This window comes from Megalops cyprinoides, chromosome 3 (assembly GCF_013368585.1).
Source record: "Megalops cyprinoides isolate fMegCyp1 chromosome 3, fMegCyp1.pri, whole genome shotgun sequence".
NCBI classification, from domain to species: domain Eukaryota; kingdom Metazoa; phylum Chordata; class Actinopteri; order Elopiformes; family Megalopidae; genus Megalops; species Megalops cyprinoides.
The window spans coordinates 51624310-51645468 of NC_050585.1; the positions used below are offsets into that span (position 1 = coordinate 51624310).

A 21159-nucleotide genomic window follows, 5' to 3' on the forward strand; every position below is an offset into this window, starting at 1 on the left:
CATTTTCTTTAGTTGAGAAAATTACCTCACAAATTCCCTCTTCCTCGGTATCAAATATACAGTATTAACACATTACACTCAAAGATCCTGTCTGTACCAAACTAAAAGTTAAAACCACAAGCCGACATAACCCTTCTTAACGTCATCGCAAAATCAACCATTAATAAATAACAGGTTTCAAATAAAGGAAAAAAACATCATGGGCAGGAGGAAAGTAACTTATGTTCCAAAGGAAAATGGATCACGGATATCACAGATTTTACATCAGCGCAAAACCTTGGAAAAACGTATGCAAGAGACCATCTTCATTTTTATTCAAAATGAGACTATAACTTACTGTATGTAGTATAAGATATTACACAGCACCCAATGCGAAGGAAAAAAAACTTTTCCTGGTAGACACAGCAATTCTGGCCTATGCTAACAATGTTCAGACCACTACATCTGAAACCATATACATGTATTTTATAAACACACCACCGTATTACTGTGATGGATGCCACCCAAAAAAGGAAATTTCAAATTTGATATGTTGTGGAATCCCTGTTTTCACTAACAGCTCACTCCTATGAATATCTGTCAGATTTACCTGTAGTCCTTGAAATTCTACTTTTGTAGGGCAAGGTGTAGATGGGTACCAAGGAGAGCGATCTGAAATACAAACTTTGTCCATAATGTAACTATGGAAACTCAAGGTGCAGTGAAAATGAACACTGAGATGTTGCCCATGGAAACACAGTGGTCTCCTAGTGAAGAGGATAGGTCGGTTAGTAAAAACAGAATGCATGGGATTAAATCTAATGTACAACATGACTTCAGGTTAGTAGAATCCATGTTAAATGCTTTTAATAGTAGGTACTTGGGACTTACAGATTGTTAAAATGAAAGGCAACAATGTTGAAAACATACTGTGATCAGTCATAAAAATTATTTTACAAAATGACGAATCAAGTTATCAGGAAACAACACAAGGTTCTCAAAAATAAATAAAGCAGCCTTTATCTTTCAAAGGTGAACATTTATTGGATTTAAGTAGCTCACACCTTGAACCTAATCTCAAGCATTCAAGTCTCAGGGATAGTTCTTTTCGTGGTTGTAGAAAATACTGCTGTCACGGAGGGTTTTTACAGTTAGAATTTGAACTATAAGCAGTTTTCTTTACGGTCTTACAGTCTTCTTTCAGCAAATGGAGGGGTGGAGCTCTGCAGAGGTAAAGATCACGTCTGATGCAATTCCAACGTGTGAGTTCGTTCACCCCATATCCAGAAGGACCTACGCTGAAACCCTCTTATTGCATTCCCATTTCTTCCAGGCTGATGTTTGGGTAAGCAGAGGAGGTCTCCATAATAACATGCATTCACTACCAGCTTTCCCCATCCCACATACTCTACATCCAACTCTCTGGATGTTTATTTCTCCCTTGCTCAATGCTCTCTCTCTTCCTCATTCTCTCTTTCTCCACCTCACTTCGTTTCCATGGCCTCCTGTGCTTAATACGTCAGACAGCCCCTCCCATGGAATGCGACCGCTGGTGGAAGCGAAGCCCCCCACAGTTGCGGAAGGTCTTGCCGCACTGGTTGCAGACGTAGGGCTTCTCTCCCGTGTGGATGCGGAAGTGCCTCGTCAGCGCCCACGAGTGGCGGAAGCGGGTGTTGCAGACGGAGCAGGCGTAGGGCCGCTCGCCGGTGTGGATACGCTGATGGATCTTCAGGTGCTCCATGCGGTTGAAGTCGCGGCCGCACAGGGAGCAGTGGTAGGGGCTGCGGCCCGGGGGGAAGACCTGCCGCTTGGGGTTCTTGTTGGCCGTGGGGCTGTGATGCTGAGAGCGGTGTCTGCGCAGCTCCCCGGCCAGGTGGAACACCTCGCCGCAGATCTTGCAGACATGCGTGCCCGAAGGCATCTTTGTGTTCGAGGTGGTCATCTGGGTGCCGAACGGCTGTCCGGAAATGGAGATCCCTGCTGTTTGGTCAGGCGAGTAGGGTTCGGAGAAGGGTAAAGGAAGGCCACTGGCTGCGGGGGCGAGCACATCTGGTATCTCTGGGTTGAAGACAACTGAATCAGCTGTGGGGAAAAAAAAGTTTGTGTGACTAATGATCAAACTAAACAGTTCACAATCCTCCACAGTTACATTTACTCCAAATAATTAGGATAAGAGCTTAAGAGATTAAGATATAAGAGCTTAACAAACACACTGAAGAGACTAAATAAAGTATATCCACATCAAACGAAGACTAAGTGGACACAAAACAACAATTTGTGAGAATGAGTGAGATATTCTAACGTGAGCGTCCCAGTCTCTATGGTTTGGACTTACGCATCGAGTGGCTGGTGCAGGGAATGAGACAGTCTGTGTCACCGCTCTGTAGATGCAGTGGTTCAGGCTTCCAATCCTCAAGGAGTTTGGACTGAGCAAGAGAGAGGCTGTCGGGACAGATGTCTTCCTCTCCTCCGACAAAGGAGGGAGAACCTGAACCACAGGCAAGGTCAGGTGACTCTTCCTTCACCTCTAGTGGCTGTTCTGCTTCAGATTTCTGACAGACAGCAACAGGTATTGTCTGATCCTCAACAAGAGTCCTTGGTGTGTCCACTCCCGCAGTGGTGTCTGAACATGCAGCTGGTGCTGTGTGATCAAACTGTACCATTTCCACCTGGCTCACTGGGAACAAATTGTGGCAGCTTCCCTCTGTAACTGTGCAGAAATAAAGAAACCAGCAGTTAATATTGTTTTCGTCAGGACATATCAGCATAAAACTTCACATTACAATTTATAGAATACAACCTTGAGCACTGCCTGACCGTATACAATTACAAATAAATAAATAAATAAATAAAATCTGTGAGAAATACATATCATATCATGTTGAGACTTACCCGTTAGTTGTTGAGATTCAGTTCTTGAAGTTGATTCGCCTCCTAAATCTGAGTTTAGGTCATGGGAGCAGACACGACCATCCTCGCGAATTTCGCAAAACGATTTGTTGTGTTGTGCATTGGCCTCCGCCGTTGCCAAGAACCCATACCTTTCATCAACATTCAACAGCGGGTCTGTTGGTTGTTTTGATCTTGAGTCTGTATTCCTCTGAAGCTTTTGTTTGCCGATTTTGGGGTGACTTTGTACGCTTTCATTTTCGGGGACCGGCGGCATGTGAACCTGTTGAATTCCACCGGTAGGGCTAAACCTACCGGGCGCAACCGGTTGAACTTTACTTTCATCATCGACGCGACCACGCAAGGCGCATACCTCAAGCTCTGCAGCTTGTAAACGCTGTTTCAGGGACTTATTCTCTCGCAACGTTTCGTGCATTTGGTCGCGAACATCCCCCAGGGCTTGGCCTACCAGTTTTGTGATCTCCAGCACCGCTATCTCCACGGCTACCCCAAATGCATTGTGTATAGTGGCAGTCAGTTCGTCCTGGAAAGAAAAGGATAGCTCGGAGACTAAAGCTGAATTAGCTTGGCTGCCATTCGTTGTCATTTCCAAACCTTTGTTTTACGTTCTTTAATACCTGATATTGGCCTTAGTTTGGTTTTTCATTTCTAACTAAGTCTGGCTAACTATGAAGAGGCTAGCTATAACTGCTATAGCGAAGGGTAGCTAATTTTAAGTGAACACGTATAGTTAACTTTGACTTACTCTGGAGGGCTGGTTGCCTGCCAGGTACTTTCAGGCTCGAAAACAGGAATGTATTTTTGAAATGATCTGCTTTCAAGCTATTGCTGTTGTCGTTCTGTCGACTAACTATTGTTAACGTTAGCTACCGACCTACAACAAAGTATCAATGTAGTATCAACTATAGAGCTAGCTAGTAGCTTGCTAGCAAGCAGTCACGGAAGTTAAAGATAATTTTCTCCAAAGTGTTTGTCAAACCCGTGGTTCATGAGAGCACATTACTAGGATAAACAAATAAATAAATAAAAAATAACGTCGGAAGAGACAAAATACTAGGCTGATGCTTTCAAAGACAACAGCAACAATTAGCTAGTTAGCTAACCACATAGTAACCATTTCCCTTTTACAACGTGGGCCGATTAATGTGCTTCCCTGGAATTTCGTAGTTGTCATAGTTTATATTTTAATGATTCTTGGGAGGTATCATATGAACTTTTGAGATTCGTTATACACTGAAGTACGAATATGAACATGTTGTACAACTGGGATTGTGCAGAAGTATGATATTGTATTTTTTTCAAACTCTGTGATCCACTTCAGTTGACCAACCATTTTCACTGTAAACGTCACCTTTATAAACAAAGATGGTCGAGAAGTTAAAGACCCGGAACTTCCACATTCCATATTACCGGATTATGTCTGCTTAGTACGAGCTGCAAGGGAAGACACAAGAGAGGGCGGAATGCTAGAAAAAAAAAGTAGTATTGAAAAAAACTCCGACGATTAAACCAAACCACAGAGATAGAGAGATTTTGGCTTATTCAATTTCTTGACAACTTCTGCCTGCTTTCATTTGCTCGCAAGGATTGTAGAACCCGTTGCTTCTGGATGGTACCGTTAAAATTCAGTACAGTAATAACTGCGGGGGCTTTTTGATCATTGAGTGGGTATGGATTCACGTATTTAGTGAAGTAATACTGCATTATAACAACCGCCAGAAGGCTTGTGTTCCTTTATCTGTGCCAGCTTTCTGAAAGGGTGGGATTAGAATAGTAGGCTATAATAGCAGAATTAGTATAATTATCAGTTTTAAGTGCTGATCCCATTTGTTTTGGTCCTGAATCAGAAAGCAAGTAATGAGAAAATGGCTTGGGTTTCTACTTTATACTACATGCACCTAGTCTCACGAAAACTTGCATTTTCTGTAGGCATAAACAAGGATTGTGGGTTCTTTTTCCATTTCTGAAGTTGGTTTTATCAAAACACCACAAATCAAGAAACTCTAAATCAATTTATAAGAATTGAACAGAATCGCAATTTCATCTTAAAATTGATTGGGGTCTCCAGGCACACTAATGGACAAATGGTAACAAAGTCTCTTGAGAAGGAACAAGAGGGGCAACAAGATTGCTTCTGGGTTTCAGGATGGGTCAATGACATGGCTGGGATTAAGCCTGGGCTGTGGATCTCAGTTTGTGGCAAGCACCTCATTGAGCTACTCAGGAGTCCCTCTTCGATCCTTTTTAATCAGGGCTATGAATAAATATGGAGCACACTGTAAATACTTCACATTTGTCCTGTGGGCTGCCAAAGGTTTCAGGTGGTCTGCTCCCCCCTTGAAGCTCTCATAGTTCAATAAGAAAATACTTTTGTCAAAGCATTTTGTCCCCACACGCTGTCCAGCAAATATTGCATTTGATAGAATATATTGCAACACATTGCCAGCATTCTCTTCCCAACGACATTATCCTGTATGCCACCCAACACCAACAGCTGCTTCTTGTTTGTGGCTGCATGTACCAAGTAGCCGACTCTCTGCATCAATGGTAATAGCCAACTATATTTTTCTCTGTCTTTCACTCTATTTAATAAGTTGTCCTACAGAATATTTTAATTTAAACCTACACAGATTTTATCCTGCAATGAATCATGTTTGTTTTTTTTTTCCTTGACCAGTACGACAGTCTGCAGAAACATAGTTCCTGACCACTTTCCCTTGCTTAGGAAAGGATGTTTCCAATGTTGGAGAAATACTTTTTAGTAAGTTGATCAAATAAATATGCTTTTGCTACCATTTGTGTAAATACAGAAATGTATTTGTCAATTAATCGTGATTAATCCAGTAATTTATTGCAAGGCAACCATATTATGGCTTTTGCAAGACAGTGATTAAGGAGCTGGTCTTTCAATCAGAAGACCTGCCCAGGAAATGTGAATAAGACTTTGTTTCATTGAATGGTCAACTGTGTAATGGTATCCGCTAAGCAAATTAATAACCATGATGAATGCTCAGTGAGCTATTCAATCAGTGAATATTGGTAGAAATGTGAAGAAAATTTTAAGACACCTCATATGGAAAGCGTACATGAGCTACCTTTCACTGTAGCTAGTTTGGGAGCAGTGTGGCTAAGTTGTAAGTAGCAGTATTTGTAGCCAAAAGGTTGTTGGTTTGATACCCTGCTGGGGCACTACTGTTGTACCCTAGGGCATATAGCCAGGGTAGACAGGAGTAGAGTGTGGTCCACTCTATCAAAGGCTGCAGAAAGGTGTAGGAGTATGCTCTGGCAGATTGAAGAGCTCCAGTAATGGAGAATAGGGCAGTCTCTGTGGAATGACCAGCCCTTAAGGCAGACTGAAAGGGGTCAAGAAGCTTGTTCTGGGAGAGAAAGGAAGATAGTTGGTTAGCCAATGTACATTCAAGTGTTTTAGAGAGAAAGGGAAGGAGAGAGACGGGTTGACAGTTCTGGACAGGGGTGTAACTTGCTCCTCCTTGAAGGATGACAAATTCATCAGAGCAGAGATGAGTGGGTTAGACTGTGAGTTTTGAATCTTGGATTCATAAAAGAAAGCCTTAGCAAAAGTCACATTTGAAGAGAATGCAGAGAGGAGTGCTTGATAAGTCAGCAGGCTGGCAGAGGAACCGGATTTTTTCCACTTCCGTTCTGCAGCACGAAGCTTGGCCCTGTTCTCACAGAGTGAATCTGTTAGTCACGGACAAGGCAGAGAAAAGCGGATGCAGTGGAATCAGTTGAAAGATGGGGAGACAGAATCAAGGGATGGGAAACGAGCGAGAACTGTGGAAAGGAAAGCTGCAGGTGAGAGGGTGTGTATGTTACAGTGAGAAATCAGGTCCAGCTGTTTGCCTGCCTTGTGTGTTGGAGGTAACTGCATTAGGGTGAAGTCAAAGGAGTGGAGCAGGGGGAGGAATCCAGCAGGATCAGGCGGTTCCATCCTCTGGGATGGAGCTGAGGAGAACATCCAGTTTCTCAAGACGTCTCCTAGGGGGCCAGGCGGTCTGTAAACAACGACAATGCGCATTCATTCATGGGTGATAGTGACAGTAACAGAAGGAAAACTCAACAGAAGAGAACAGAGAACTTCCAGCACTGAGATACGAGCAGCCCAGTCCCAGCCAGCCCAGACCAGCATATATTAGTTCCTCTGTAGTCAGAGGTTAAGAATAAATATGGAAGACGCTGTATGTAAATCCTTCTTACTTTCAGATGAGGAGTATCAAAAACAAAGAGGAATCAGATGGCACAGGTTTCTGTATACTTGCAGAACCCACCCCCCCCCCCCCCCCCCCCCCCCCGGTGTAAATGTGACTGCTTGTCCCTGTCCTTCTACAATATGTCACAGGGTTATTACAATGCATCAGGTAGACTGCTTGGCAGTATTTCCCAATCAGCTGTCAGTTCTTAGCAACGTGAGGTAAGATTGACTGTATCCACTAGCAGATGCTCTCACCGTCAGGCTACAGTGTTATGTATATCAAGAATGAGGAGATCCACCAAGGCAGTGTAGGGGTGTTTGCAATAGACAGTAAGAAGAATAGAAGCAGAATGTACAGCAACATTGTACTGAGGCAGGAAGTGTCCCATTGTTTTTCACATCATTTACATTTACATTTATTTACATTTATTTATTTAGCAGACGCTTTTATCCAAAGCGACTTACAAAAGTGCATACAGTAGGTACAGCGACAGTACGGGGACAGGGTGTGTACAGTTCCAGTACGGGGACAGGGTGTGTACAGTTCCATCATACATCATACCACAAAAGTTATAGGAACAGAAGAACATTCATGATGGACCTGACTGAAACCCCACTGTTGTGAAGTGGAAGTGTGAGTGAAAAAAAGCTGTTCTATGGAATTAGGGAAGGAATACGTGATAATTATTCTTGTGAATTTATTTTAAAAAAATGGACAACAGCGTGGTGAAGTGGTAAGGAGCAGAGAACACAAACAATAGGCTGGCAGTTTGATCCCCACGGGGTCACCGGGTCACTGCTGTTTTACTCTTACGCAAGGCACTTAACCCAGAATTGCCTCAGAAAAATATGCGGTTGTATAAATGGAAACACGTATGAATTGTAATGTATGTACGTTGCTCTAGATAACAGTACATTACATTACTTCATTTAGCAGACGCTCTTACCCAGAGCAACTTCCAAATGAGTGCAGGAAGAGCATCTGCTAAGCAAGTAAATACATATTAAAAATAATCCCTCTGTCATGAAATTTTAGTTTTCTTGCTCTTACACAGGGGCAGTGGGAGATCCCATTGGGCTTTTGTATGTGTATGTAATATGCCCACCTTGAATGATACAGTACTAAACTGCTAAATATTCCTGGCAATAGCCAAACTGTTGGGAGGACATATTGTCAACCAGCACTGTATTGTAAACCAATACTGGATAGGTTTACACCCCTGAGGTACCCCACTGATGTAGTACTCTCCGCATATATGAGCTTCTCAGGTACTTAAATTTTCTATAAACATATACACGTTTTTGAATTTTAACTGGCGTCTTGGATGTTGCAGTGGAGTGGAGTGCTTAACTGCAATTACATAAAGCTCACCTACCACAGATGGTAGAACCATACTAAGGAAAGGACTGCTGTACTTATGTCTAATATACAGTACATATCTATAAATGGGGTTTGTAAAATATGTATATCAAAACATGCTGCAGTACATATGTCTAATATACATACGGGGTCATTTCACAGGTGTGACAACAAAGTCACTCACTTCATATTTCATCAATACAAGGCATTAAACAATTGGCCTCCTTGTACTCCTGTGCCACTCACTTCCTCTGGGTTTGTGACAAAGCGTATGAGCTGCTATTGTCCATTGTGGTGTCGTGACACTAGAGCAAATGCAAATAACGTATTATAGCAAACATCTTATTGACCCATCCACAGCCAGCTGTACTGCAGTCTGTCCCTTGTTTTAGGCCTTAAAAACTACAACTGTGTTGGTTTACCTTTTCCAAACAGTTTATTGTGTTGATGTGCAAAAATTAAATTTAAGCCAACAAAATCATGCCCTATGGTTGTATTTTGTGTTAGGGTACATGTGTAGGTCTAGCTTTTTATATTGTACCTCCAGTCCATGTGTTTCTTATTTTTTTGTTATGTCTGCGTTGTGTTTAACATGATCTCTGAATCTGGAGGGGGAAACAGGGGAATCTGAAAAGTCAGTATAATGCAGGTTGGTGAAAAACAATGTAATAACACGAAATAACCAACAGAGGTCATAAACGCGCTGGTTCGACCATTGCTCTGACGGAAAGTAAACAATGCCGTAAGCTCTACCTGACCAAAGTCATGTTATTTAATAAGTGCACCAGATAAAGAAACAGACACACACACACACACACAGATCTCCCTATATAAATATACTAAAACACACTACACACAGACATACATACACATGTGTGCAGATAGATGAACGCCAGTTTGTTTAAAATAATGAAGTATGGTTTATTTTCTGAGAGAATATATTTATTTCCGCAAGAAAAATGAGGAGAATAAATCTTATAGGTTAAAAAATGCTTGCATTATAGAGTAAATTGTTTTCTTCACACGCTACATAAACATCACATGGATAGACAGCGCTTGGAGATCGTATAGGCTATCTATATTGGTATAAAACATTTTCCTGTAAAATAATTACATTATTATGCGTCAATGCTAAATAGAAATCAATAATAAATGATTACTGCTGTCAGGATTTGCTGTATTACAATAACTTATGTGAATGTTGTGTGCGTGCCCCAAGACAGAGTAATGCAGAACAGACCGCACCTGAAATACAACGCGCGTACCGTATTCGTTGCGTTGTTCTCTCTCCCCAAATGCACACGCGGACATGCAGCGGCAGATACTGTAGGTCTCCTGTAGGACGCAGGGAAAGACCAGCGCTCGGGGCATCAGATGGAGAGCGTGTACAGTGAGTGCAATTAGAGTACTCGAGCAACTAGCTACATAGCAGTAGCTAGGCAGTTTAGTGCAGACGTTGCTCGCCGCATGTGCACGCCTGTCAGTGTGTGTGTGAGCGCAGACTGGAGCTTGCAGAGAAAAACAGCCGCAAAAGAACGTAAAATACATTTTGATATACCCACATTTAGCCTCCCCCTTTCTCTGTTTCCCTAAAATACATCTAATGGAAAAGAGAAGAGCCGAGGATTTTAAAAAATGAAATACTGCAACATAACATATTGAATTAAAGACAGAACCTTAAGGAAAAACAAGAATCCTGCCAAGCAATGGAGAACCAGGCGACGGAGCCGCAAAGCTACGAGGATGTTTGCAAAAGCGGTTACCTCCGCAAACAAAAATCTATGCATCGGCGGTACTTCGTTCTGCGCTCGGCCTCGGAACGGGGCCCGGCCCGGCTAGAATACTACGAGACCGAGAAGAAATTCCGCAGCAAGGCACCCGTCCCGAAAAAAGCCCTGAATCTGGAGACGTGTTTTAACATCAACAAGCGGGCGGATTCTAAGAACAAGCATATGATAGTGCTGTACACACGCGGAGAGAGCTTTGCAGTTGCAGCAGATAGCGAGGAGGTCCAGAGCGAATGGTACCAGGCCATGATGGACCTTCAATTCAAAAGTAAGCCACCAAACCCACAGAGCACTTGTTCCGTCTCCCCAAATGTAGTATGCCAGTAGCTAGCTGTATATAAAAATTCACGTTTTCTATGTGTCAGCAACCCGTACATGTGCTATCACTTTATTGTGCCGTTGCATGTAATAAGGAAATTGTGTCGTGTGTATGTTTTTGTCGAAAAAATGTATGCATGGTTTAAAAGAGGGGATGATGTGGTTTGCTACCAACGTAAACAGACCGCTTAGTGCTGCACGCGCCGTTGCAGAGCCATGTTAGCTTACACAAGTCCAGGCATTGTACAATTCTGGTTGTTTTCCCTGCACACATCGAATTATGCATGCATTTTTCTCTATGTCGTTTATTTTGTTTACCACTTCAGCGAAAGCAGTGTGTTTTTATACTAACCCTCGGTATGTAATGCACACCCACCACAGTGTTTTTCTCTGTCTGCACATTGGCGCACGTTGTTTGTAACCTACATTTCTGTGCCATAGCGCTGCTGTCAGAGAGTGGAGCTGCAGTTTCCCTAGTTTTTTTATTGTGCTACTGGAAAACGAGGTTCTCCGTGTCTCCGATAGCTAATATGGAATGGGCTTAGCATGCTTCCCGCTCCGTCCTTATGTGGTAAACAAAAATGATACGTGGCTGAAAATGACCGAGAAAAATAATTTGATTTAAACCTGTAGAAGAGGTGCATTGCTTTTACAGAATAGATACTGTTTCAGCTCACTATGAAAACCCCTCCCCACGCTGCTGTTCCGTGGTCTCGGGTCATGAAACATGCCTGATTCTAGTGTGTTTTATTATAGTTCAGCTGTGCGGTCTGCGAAAGGTCTGGTTTTGCTGGAACGATAATATTTGACATTAAATGAAAGCAAAGGACACTGCCGTCATATTTGTAGACATATAAAAACTCCTTACGTTTTGTGTAGCTTTCATTTAAGTTTTTCAAGTTTTTTCCATATCAAAAGCAACGTTTGGCAATATTAATTAAGCAAGTGTTACTACTACACTGTGTGGTATTTATATAACATTTATTACATTATTTTAACAGTTGTTCATTGCGTAACATAATGGCTTCAAACAGTGGGTAAAATTTGAAGCCAGAACAGTACAGCATTATGTTGGCACCTGGAGATGTGGAAGCCCAAAACAGCTGTTTACTGCAAAACAAAACGTAACAACTGTCAGCATGTTGCCTGATCTAGTCTTTTGGCTGTGTCTTTGACAGGTCTCCTTTTTTTCATTCTCTGGAGTCTTTGTATAGAGTCAATTAGGGAATCACAGATGGGTCCTATATGGGTGTGTGTGTGTGTGTGTGTTTTGGAGGTGGGGTGGGGGGTGGGGGGTGTAGAAGTCTCACCCAAGAGACTATGCCACCTATTTTAGTTTTGGCCGACACCTTGAAAGAAAATATTATTGAAAAGTTAGTTTGGCAGAAATTTGATTCAGTGTGCCACAAAAAAATCTTGAGGTTGTTACTGAAAGACCCATATGAACCGTAGTCATGACATTACAGCTATCAAGCAGTTTCCTGTACTGTGCTACAGGAAGGCTATGACCTGCTGTAGTAGAGCAATATGGCCAGGTATGTGTATTGATATCTGTGGATAGGTTTAGCTAGCTATTTATCTTTAAATATATTGCTAAGCTACAGGATTCCTTGATTAAAATGGTAAGTGAAACAATAATTTATTACATTACATTCATTTAGCAGGTGCTCTTATCCAGAGCAACTTCCAGCACAACAGAACATAAATGTATCCATTCTAGGTGAATAAGACACATATATTCAAGCTGAATGAGCAATATTCAAGTTGAATGAGCAATATGTCTGTCCTTAACATACCCAAAGAGGAGACATCTCCATTGCACATCTGACAATGGCTGCCTCTGTGTCACATTCCATTAGCCTTAGCAGAGGAGATCTGTTCTGTGGTGGCCTGTAGCACATGAGGTTCAAAAATGAACGAGCTCTTGTTGGCAAAGGTGAACCGAAGGGTGGCAGAGTACGTATCTGAAGACAGTTTTCATTTGTGGTTGTGACCTGAGGTTGCTTCTGGGAGAGACGTGGTAGTTAGGAAGGCTGCACAATGGGAGTAAGCACCCAGCAGCTGCTGATTCCATTTCAGTAAAAACTTAATGGACAACGGTGATCATTTATAATCGGGAGATCACACGCCGATTCTCTCCTCCTCCTCTTTCCTTTCCTACTACTTCGTCTGTGGTGTCCTTAGCAATGTAGCTAGCTAACCAGTTAGCTACCTTACAGTGAAGAGAGGAGCCTAGCGATTGCGCCTAGGACCTCTTTAGCCTTTTTATCGATCAGGAAATAAAGATACCTTTGTTACTGCCAACATTCTAAAGCTCCCGACGTGTTGCATTAATTTTTGATACGGCCAATGAGTATCAATGCATCTGTGAGTTGAAGGCTGAATGATAAAGACGGAGCCAGTACGTTGCCGGTCGATCAGTCAGCAAATCTGTCTATGGCTCTGCCACGTCAAATCCCAAAAATGGGGAAATTTTAGATCTTCTAGAAACAGCCCTTTCTACAGGACAAAAAAAAATTTACATTTCAAACCAAACTGTTCAGATATTTTAGGATCTCAAAGGTCTCTAATAATGTCAATGCACATTGTTTTTTTTTTAATCTATATTAGATGTTTATCTAAATATTTTTTCAGTTTTTTTTTTTCTTCAAATTTGTAATACATTTAAATTATTTTAGTGTTGCTTGTGCAAACCCGTGTGGCACATGCTTTTTTGCTAGGGCTCCCTTGCTAGGGCATTGTCCCTTTCATATAGGTGCATATAGGAGTTGGTAAGTAGTGTAAATACAGTACAAATAAACATTGTTGTGAGAACAGTCCTAAGAGAGTTTTTATTACCTGAATAGCTTATGGTTAGTTTTAGTGATCTGAGCCTTAAGTCACTTAAACCGAAACTGTTTTGAACAGTTCATGTTTGGTGAATTCAGGTATGGGGCTTTTTTCCTGGAACTTTCATACTTGCTCCTGTCCCTCCTCCTAACTTTGGGGGGGGGGGGGGGGGCGATTTCCACAGATAAAACAAGTGGTTTGCACGCGTAGGCAGGATTACAAATAACCTGGAGTAAAAGTTTGTGGCCATGCTGAAACAGATGTAGTATCAACAGAGATGTTTGAAGCAGCGGATTTGATAGCAGCAGGGCTATAATGGCAGCCAATACCACAGCAGGGAATACGGAGAATTTATTAACGCTCTCAAACAGTGTTACGGGTCTCAAGCATGAGACCTGAGGTTAAAACAGAGAAATATAAGCGCACAGCCCAGTTTTATTACTTTATTTGGTGAATGGCTTTGGAATGATGTATTTCTGAAAGCAAAATCATTAATCATTAATATATAACCATTGTTATTTTATACATTCTAACCATTAATATATAAAAAGAATATTGTTAAGAAGTATAGCATTTATACACTGTTGCACCACTGCGAAGGGCAGATATATGAGGGACTGCTGTGTGTGAAACAGTGAGTGACACAGGACCAGAACAGAAAAGGCTTCCCTTCCCTCCTTTTGTGTCAGTTCATATTGGTGGACTTTTTGCTTTCACACATACAGAAAAATGCAAGAGGGCTTTTTGATAAACAGCTGGAGGTGGTACGTTCTTACACCCCTTACCTCAGTAGCGTTTTATCTGATGTCCATGGCAGAGGATTCATGTTTTCTTTTTATTTGACTGTGTTCATCACATTTGTTCAGCCGGTACACTGTATAGAAAACCAGAAAACACGGTCAAGATTCCAGTTATCCAATGCAGAAGAAGACACAGCCCACGGAGCAGGCATGGGTCATGGTGTTGGTAACAGTTTTATGCATGCTCCGTAGCAATCCGATTTAACTCGGAAAAATTAGCTTTTATACCGACAGTTGTTTGAGGATGATGGTTATGTTGGTTTGAAGGTGAACCTGAGGAATGAAGACCACAGCACCTAATTCTGTATGTTCTGAATGTGACACATGATTACATGCATAAAGGCTGTGTTTGTTTCTCTTCCGCTGTGTCTAGGGCCCGGGAACATTACCTGTACCAAAAACAACCTGACGTAAGAACAGCCTTCATCCCCTCGCCCATAAATACAGAAAATGCAGAACAGCTGCTGTACAATCATGCTGTAAAATTTTAACACGTACACAGCTGGGATGATCGCAACAATTTAGTATTAACGTTGTGCTGTTGCGTACCACGTATCAATATATCCACGAAAACATAACAACACATTACCGTATTCCAGCAGAAAAAATAAATCATTCAGATTAAATCTGCACATTCCTCCTAACCATTATAAAATGTGCCATCATGTGTAAACTCTATAAAAGATAACAACATGATGTTCATATCACTAGTATGTATAGTGAGCATAATGCATGTAGATTCCTCATCCAAGAGTTGCTTCCATGACTGAAATGACTGTATATAATTTTTTAAATGTTTTATCAAGTGCAAAATTTTGATAATGTTGCCTAATGTGAGACCCTTTGACTCCACACGTTTCCACAGGAGGCCATAGGCTAAATGTGGTCAGCAGAAACCAAGCTCCTGAAATGCAAGCCACCCTCCTACCATTGTGTGAAGTAACAAAAACTGTAAAAGTACCTTATGAAATATGTTTTGCAGAAGTGAAACCGATGCCTCTACGTAAGCCTGATGAAATAAAAGTAGTGTTGCGTTTTTCTGGGGCCACGTTCGCGTGAAAGGGAGAAACCCCAGTTACATTGCACTGACCCACCTTTTATACACCATGGCCTGACTCACCTTATTTTAGGACTTCACTTCAGTCCTCACTTAAATCTTATCAATAATGGCTTTTCATCAAGCAAGGCGTATGCTGAAGTGGATTAATGTAGATGCTCGAGTCAAAATAATGCGTTTTTAAATGTATTAATCAGTTGTTTAGGAATCACTTTATTACTTGGCTTACTTTGGCTGAATGAAGTATCTCATTTTGAGGTTGCAGGTTTTCGAAGGAGCCCCAATGAGGTAGTTTAACCACTGGATACATGCTAAGATACATGCGAACTAATTTTGTGTTTATAGGATTTCTCTGCTTTGGTAGTAGCCGTTGTCAGCGTCACCCCAATGAAAAGATTAATAACTTTGGACAGGAATGTCAAAGAAGCTTGTTTCAAATTGTTGTTATTTCAGCTGAAACAGTTACCATTGTAACACGATACAATGAGGTTGCTGCTGATATACAGCTAGAAATGTTCATCAGTTGTGCATGTGGATGTGAAAGCTCGTTGCCTGCTTAACAAAACACAAGCGCCCTGGCTCAGCAGTCACAAATTCCCAAATATAGCAAGAAACAAGCAGCTTTATTAACAGACGTTAGGTATTTGTTTAGTTATGGGAGTCGTAGTTTTGTCATGCCTTGTGTAGATTAAACAGAGACATGGTGAAAGTCAACCAGATAACAAATTATTGGAGATTGATATTTTGTGTTTTTAACAAAGGAGCTTCTCTTGTTGAGAACTGTGAACATAACATTCTCCTACTCTTGAGTTTTTGCTTATTCGGGAAGCAAAGTGATGATTAGCTGGTGATTTCAGTATTGTTTAAAACAGAAAAGGGTGGACATACTACAAGATACTGCATTGGGCACTATGCAAAGAACAGTGTATTAAATAAAAATAAGTAAAAATATTTTTATAATTGTAATTCTGCCCATCAGAAAGATTTAGCTGCTAAGCAGATGTTGTTTTAGTCTTAGTGAACTTAACATTGTGAACTGAATGATCACAAAGATTTTGTGGTCAGCTGATTGTGTGCTGCAAGTCGGAATGACTTCAGTAATAAAATAGACTCCACACACTTCACAAAAATGCTTCCAAATATTTAATGTGTGATCGCTTATGTATCATAACAATAAGAGATCAAACATTAAATATTTAGGAGTATTTTTATAACTGAAGCCTTTTACCCTGAACTCAGAACCTGTTAGAAAAGATTACTGGATGTACGTGTTCTATGGTTTTATTGAAAATCATAATGACCCTGTTTCTTATTTTCTTTCTCTGACAACTATGTAATATGATTATGCAAATTACAGTTGTTACTTGTATATTAACAGTAGACAACCATTATGTTCGATGACTCAGTTATGTAATTTATTCAGTTGTCACACCAAACTTGTTTGTGTAATCAACACCTTATGTCTCACATTACGTGAACCGGGATTAAAGGAATGCTCAGGCAGTCAGATAATGGCACTCCTTGTGTTGAAACATTGGGTTGTAAATAAATGAAAGTTGGAGGATACACCATACCCATAGCTACACGTGCCGCTACCCCTGTTACTACGACTTTGTCAGTCTCAGTGTCTTCTGCACGCAAATGAGCAATCTTCCATCTCTACAGACCACTTACCAGCTACTCCATTAGAAGTGCATTTCACAATTGCTTCTTCTCACAAACAACCTGCTCCTCATTTTAGGTCATAGCTCTACCAGTGTCTCCACCTCATATTGTTGCCAACACGTTTAGTTTATTTGTGTAATGCCTATGTAATTTTTATTGTATCTTTATTTAATATTCAGAAGTTGATGTTTTTTTTAAGAAGGAATACAGATGTTTCAGATCAACAGCAAATCTTTTTCAATTCCTGGGAGGAGACAAGACAAGCAAATATAAGAGAAGATTTCATGAAATTCAAATTAGGGGATGAGAGGAAGTGCTCTCAGAAGCTACATCAGATTTGTATTATTACATGAATTTTCTGTAACCATCTTTACGACATATTACCGCAGAAAGCTTAACAAGATTGGTGCAAACATAATTTAAATGTATTTGCAAATTGTATTAGAGAAGAACATTAATTCAGATTCATCAAAATCCATTAACATTTGAAAATTCCTCCGACTTTTGTCGAGTTTAAGTGATTTGTTAACTGAATAGATTAGCAAGTCACAAGTCAGATATTGAAGGGATAACTTCCTTCTGTTGATGTTGATGTTCTATCTCTTCACCCATCAATGTTTACAAGATTATGCTATGAGCAACATGAAGCAAATTGGATCCTGGGACCAGGCAGTGCTCAAACAGAGCTGAGCAGGACCAGGAAGTAGATGTGGAAAATCTGACGAGATACTGAAAGCTGGTTTAAGATGTTCTTAATTTGTTTTTTTTTTTAAATATTCTGTTTCCCATTGCAATCATCAGCTTTTGAAGCTTGAATGCCTAACCATTTTCCATTAAGTTGTGAAGTGAGCGTGTAGATCATGCTGGTGGTGAGGTGTCTGCACAGTCTGGCAGTGCGTGCTTACTCATCTAGAATCAAACTGAACCAAAAACAGGAGAACAGACATAAGCACTTATTACCACACTTCTTCCCAGACTGGAGGCTTGGGACTCTCGAGAATCCTCAGCAAACATACTAAATTATTTGCCATTGACAAATATCTGCAACTATCCTGTGTGGTTCATTCCAGCTATCCTGGTCACGTATTAATAACTACTCTCACTTTCTCCATCCGTTCCACAGGCAGAACCCCCAGTGACAGTGGAAGCGGGGGGGAGAGCGGCTCATATTTCCCCGGCCCCGCCTTCAAGGAGGTGTGGCAGGTGAAGGTGTGGCCCAAGGGCCTGGGGCAGGCCAGGAACCTGGTGGGCATCTACAGGCTGTGCTTAACGGACAAGACGGTGAACTTCGTCAAGCTGAACTCGGACGTCCCGGCCGTGGTGCTGCAGCTGATGAACGTTCGCCGCTGCGGGCACTCGGAGAACTTCTTCTTCGTGGAGGTGGGCCGTTCGGCCATGACGGGCCCCGGGGAGTTCTGGATGCAGGTGGAGGACTCGGTGGTGGCGCAGAACATGCACGAGACCCTGCTGGAGGCCATGAAGGCGCTGAGTGAAGAGTTCCGCCAGCGTACGAAATCCCAGTCGGCGGCGGCCATCGGCGGGGGCACCACCGCCTCCAACCCCATCAGCGTCCCCTCCCGGCGGCACCACCCCAACCCGCCCCCCAGCCAGGTCGGCTTCAGCCGGAGAGCCCGCACCGAGACCCCCGGGGCTGGAGGGGGCAGCAGCACCAACACGTCTCCCACATTTCGTCACGGATTTTCGAGGGCGCGCACTGCCAGCATCGGAGGGAGGGTGGAGGAGGGCAGGGCGGCGACAGGCGGGGCCGGACCCAATTCCAGCCCGAGTCTTAACGGCTCCTGCTCGACCACACCCACCCCAATGCCAAAGACAACCCGCGCCCCGACCCCCGCCAAGATCCCGCTCAGCCTGGTGCGCTACACCCCTAACCCCGTCCCCTCTCCGGCCCCCAGCTTGTCTTCCAGCTCCGGGCACGGCTCCGAGTGTGGAATGGCGGGGGCAGGGGTGGTGGGCGGCGCGGTTGGGGTGTTCAGCCGTCCATCTCAGAGAGTCTCAGTCTCTGGCTCTCCCAGCGACTACGGCTCCTCAGATGAGTATGGCTCTAGCCCTGACCAGCCCGCGGGCCCATCGCGAGGTCTGGGGTACAGCGCCTCCATGAAAGCAGGCTCCAACTACATCGCCATGGGCCAGCAGGGCGGGGCTTCCCGGAAGCTGCAGTCTCACACCCGCCGGGTGCTGCGGCGTTCCTCCAGCCGGGAGTGTGAGGCGGAGCGCCGGCTGCTCAGCAAGAGGGCCTCCCTGCCCCCCATCGCCCTGGACCGGCTCAACTCCCGCAGGAGGGAGGAGGAGGAGGGCGAGGACGAAGACTACACCGTCATGTGCCGGAGCGCCAGCAGGGAGTCCTTCACCTCGCCACGGGATTCGGGCGTGGTGGCAGTGGGGGGTGAAGGCAGGAGCGGAGGAGGAGGCGGCGGCGGCGTGGCGGATAACGGGTACATGTCAATGCTGCCGGGGGTGACAGCTCCCTCTGCCTCCCTCTCCCTCTCCCTCTCCCTCTCGGTGGCCGTCTCGGACTCCAGCCCCAAAATGGACGATTACATGGCCATGACACCCAACAGCAGCATCTCCCCCCCGCAGCATATCCGGTCCCTCAGCTCAGAGGGGTACATGCTGATGTCCCCGAGCAGCAGCTGCTCCCCCGACCAGCACGGGATGGGCACTCTCGGGGTGGTCTGGGGGGGCAAGAGCAGTGTGGAGAGCAGGGCTGGCAGCGACTACATGAACATGTCCCCCATCAGTGTCCGCTCCGCCTGCAGCACGCCCCCGCCCGACTCCGAACAGAACCCGCAGCAGGGGACCCCCAAAACAGTCCACTCCTACTTCTCCCTGCCCCGATCCTACAAACACACACTGAGCACACACATTGAGGGCGGCCCGGGTCAGGGCAGGAGAGCAGTGGGCGGGGCCAGTAACAGCAGGGGAGTAGGGTGCTCCAACAGGCAGGAGCCTGCGAGAGGACGCCACCTGTCTCCCTCTTCCTCCTCTTACTCGTCCAGCTCGGCCAGCACTGAGAGCCTGGAGGACAAGCTTGCAGCCGTGGGGCAGAGGAAGGGTGGCGGTTTCAGAACTGCGGACGTGTGCTCCACGGGCGGGGTTTTCCACCAGAGACGCGGCCCGGGGGGGCAGAAACAGAGCCAGCAGCAGCAGAGGAGGAATGAGCCCATCGGTCTTTTTGCTGACATGTCCAAAGCCAGCACCCTTCCTCGGGTTCGAGAGAACCCCCTCCCTCCGGTTCCCCAGAGCCCCGGGGAGTACGTCAGCATTCAGTTCAGGGGAGACGCAGGAGGGAGAGGCAGAGGAGGAAGACAGAGGGGGCTGGGGCATGGACTGTCGCTGCCGCGCACTCCCCTCGGGCCCATGCACCGACCAGACTCCTCCCTGGTCGGCTTCCAAACCCTTCCTCGCAGCCTCTCCGCGCCCCTGACCGCTGCTGCTTCCACTGAGTATATCAACATGGACTTCGGCCTCCCTCCCTCACCGTCGCCTGTGTCCTTGACGACTTTCGGCTTCCCCTCCTTCAGCACCCCGACGACACCCCCAGCAGTCGCCCTCAAGGCACAGGAGGAGTGCCCGATGGTCCCTCAGGAGGCGGAGGGGGCGGAGGTCATTCACAGGGCGCACGGAGTGGCAGCCCCCATGACGCCCGAGTTACCCAGCTCCTGCGGCGATTACACTGAAATGGCCTTCAGTTCGGACTCGGCGTCCCCCTCGCTGGGGGTCAACCGCGGGCCAGCCCCCGCACACACCTCCCAGGCTTCAGCCATGGAGCTGAGCGTGGACTTCCCTCTGGCAAAGGCGAGCGCCAACCCGAGCCAGGGTGCGAGGGTGATCCGGGCCGACCCCCAGGGACGCCGCCGCCACTGCTCCGAGTCCTTCCTGGTGTCCTCTCCCCTGCCGCTCTCCTCCTCCTCCTCCCTGTCCCTGTTCCCCGAGCACACGCAGACGGTGCCGCGCCAGCTCAGGTTCGAGGGTGCTGCGTGGGGGAGCGGCCCGTCGGTCGCCGCTCGGTGCTCCAGCCCTGCGCCACCCGCTGCCCAGGCTTTATCGGTGGAGCAAGGCCTCAACTACATCGACCTGGACCTGGCTAATAAAGAGAGCCCGCACCCCGCTCTGGAAGCGCCTGCTGCCATCCACCCTCCCCCGCCTCGCCTCTTTGCCTCCTTCCTTGGCGGGGGGGCCGGGGGAAACCTGGGAGGGTCGGGAGGGGGCTGCAGCATCGG

At 44.8% G+C, this 21159-nt stretch overlaps 2 protein-coding genes across 2 annotated transcripts in view; one reads left to right on the plus strand and one right to left on the minus strand.

The window, feature by feature from the left end:
• Nucleotides 1–1076: 1076 nt before the first annotated feature.
• On the minus strand, nucleotides 1077–3843 carry LOC118775488 (zinc finger protein Gfi-1b-like). Its single transcript, XM_036525434.1, has 3 exons — nucleotides 2872–3843; nucleotides 2315–2689; nucleotides 1077–2061 (listed from the first exon to the last, which is right to left on the minus strand). The coding sequence occupies exons 1-3, from the start codon at nucleotides 3473–3475 to the stop codon at nucleotides 1499–1501; spliced, it is 1542 nt and encodes a 513-aa protein (XP_036381327.1). The 5' UTR covers nucleotides 3476–3843; the 3' UTR covers nucleotides 1077–1498.
• A 5936-nt stretch (nucleotides 3844–9779) lies between these two features.
• Nucleotides 9780–21159, plus strand: part of LOC118775044 (insulin receptor substrate 1-B-like) — a 23819-nt gene continuing 12439 nt past the window's right edge. Inside the window, exons 1-2 of the mRNA XM_036524735.1 lie at nucleotides 9780–10517; nucleotides 18042–21159. The exon at nucleotides 18042–21159 is cut by the window's right edge and continues 86 nt beyond it. Of these exons, the coding sequence (XP_036380628.1) occupies nucleotides 10169–10517; nucleotides 18042–21159 (3467 nt within the window). The 5' untranslated portion in view covers nucleotides 9780–10168. The remainder of the gene's footprint in view (nucleotides 10518–18041) is intronic.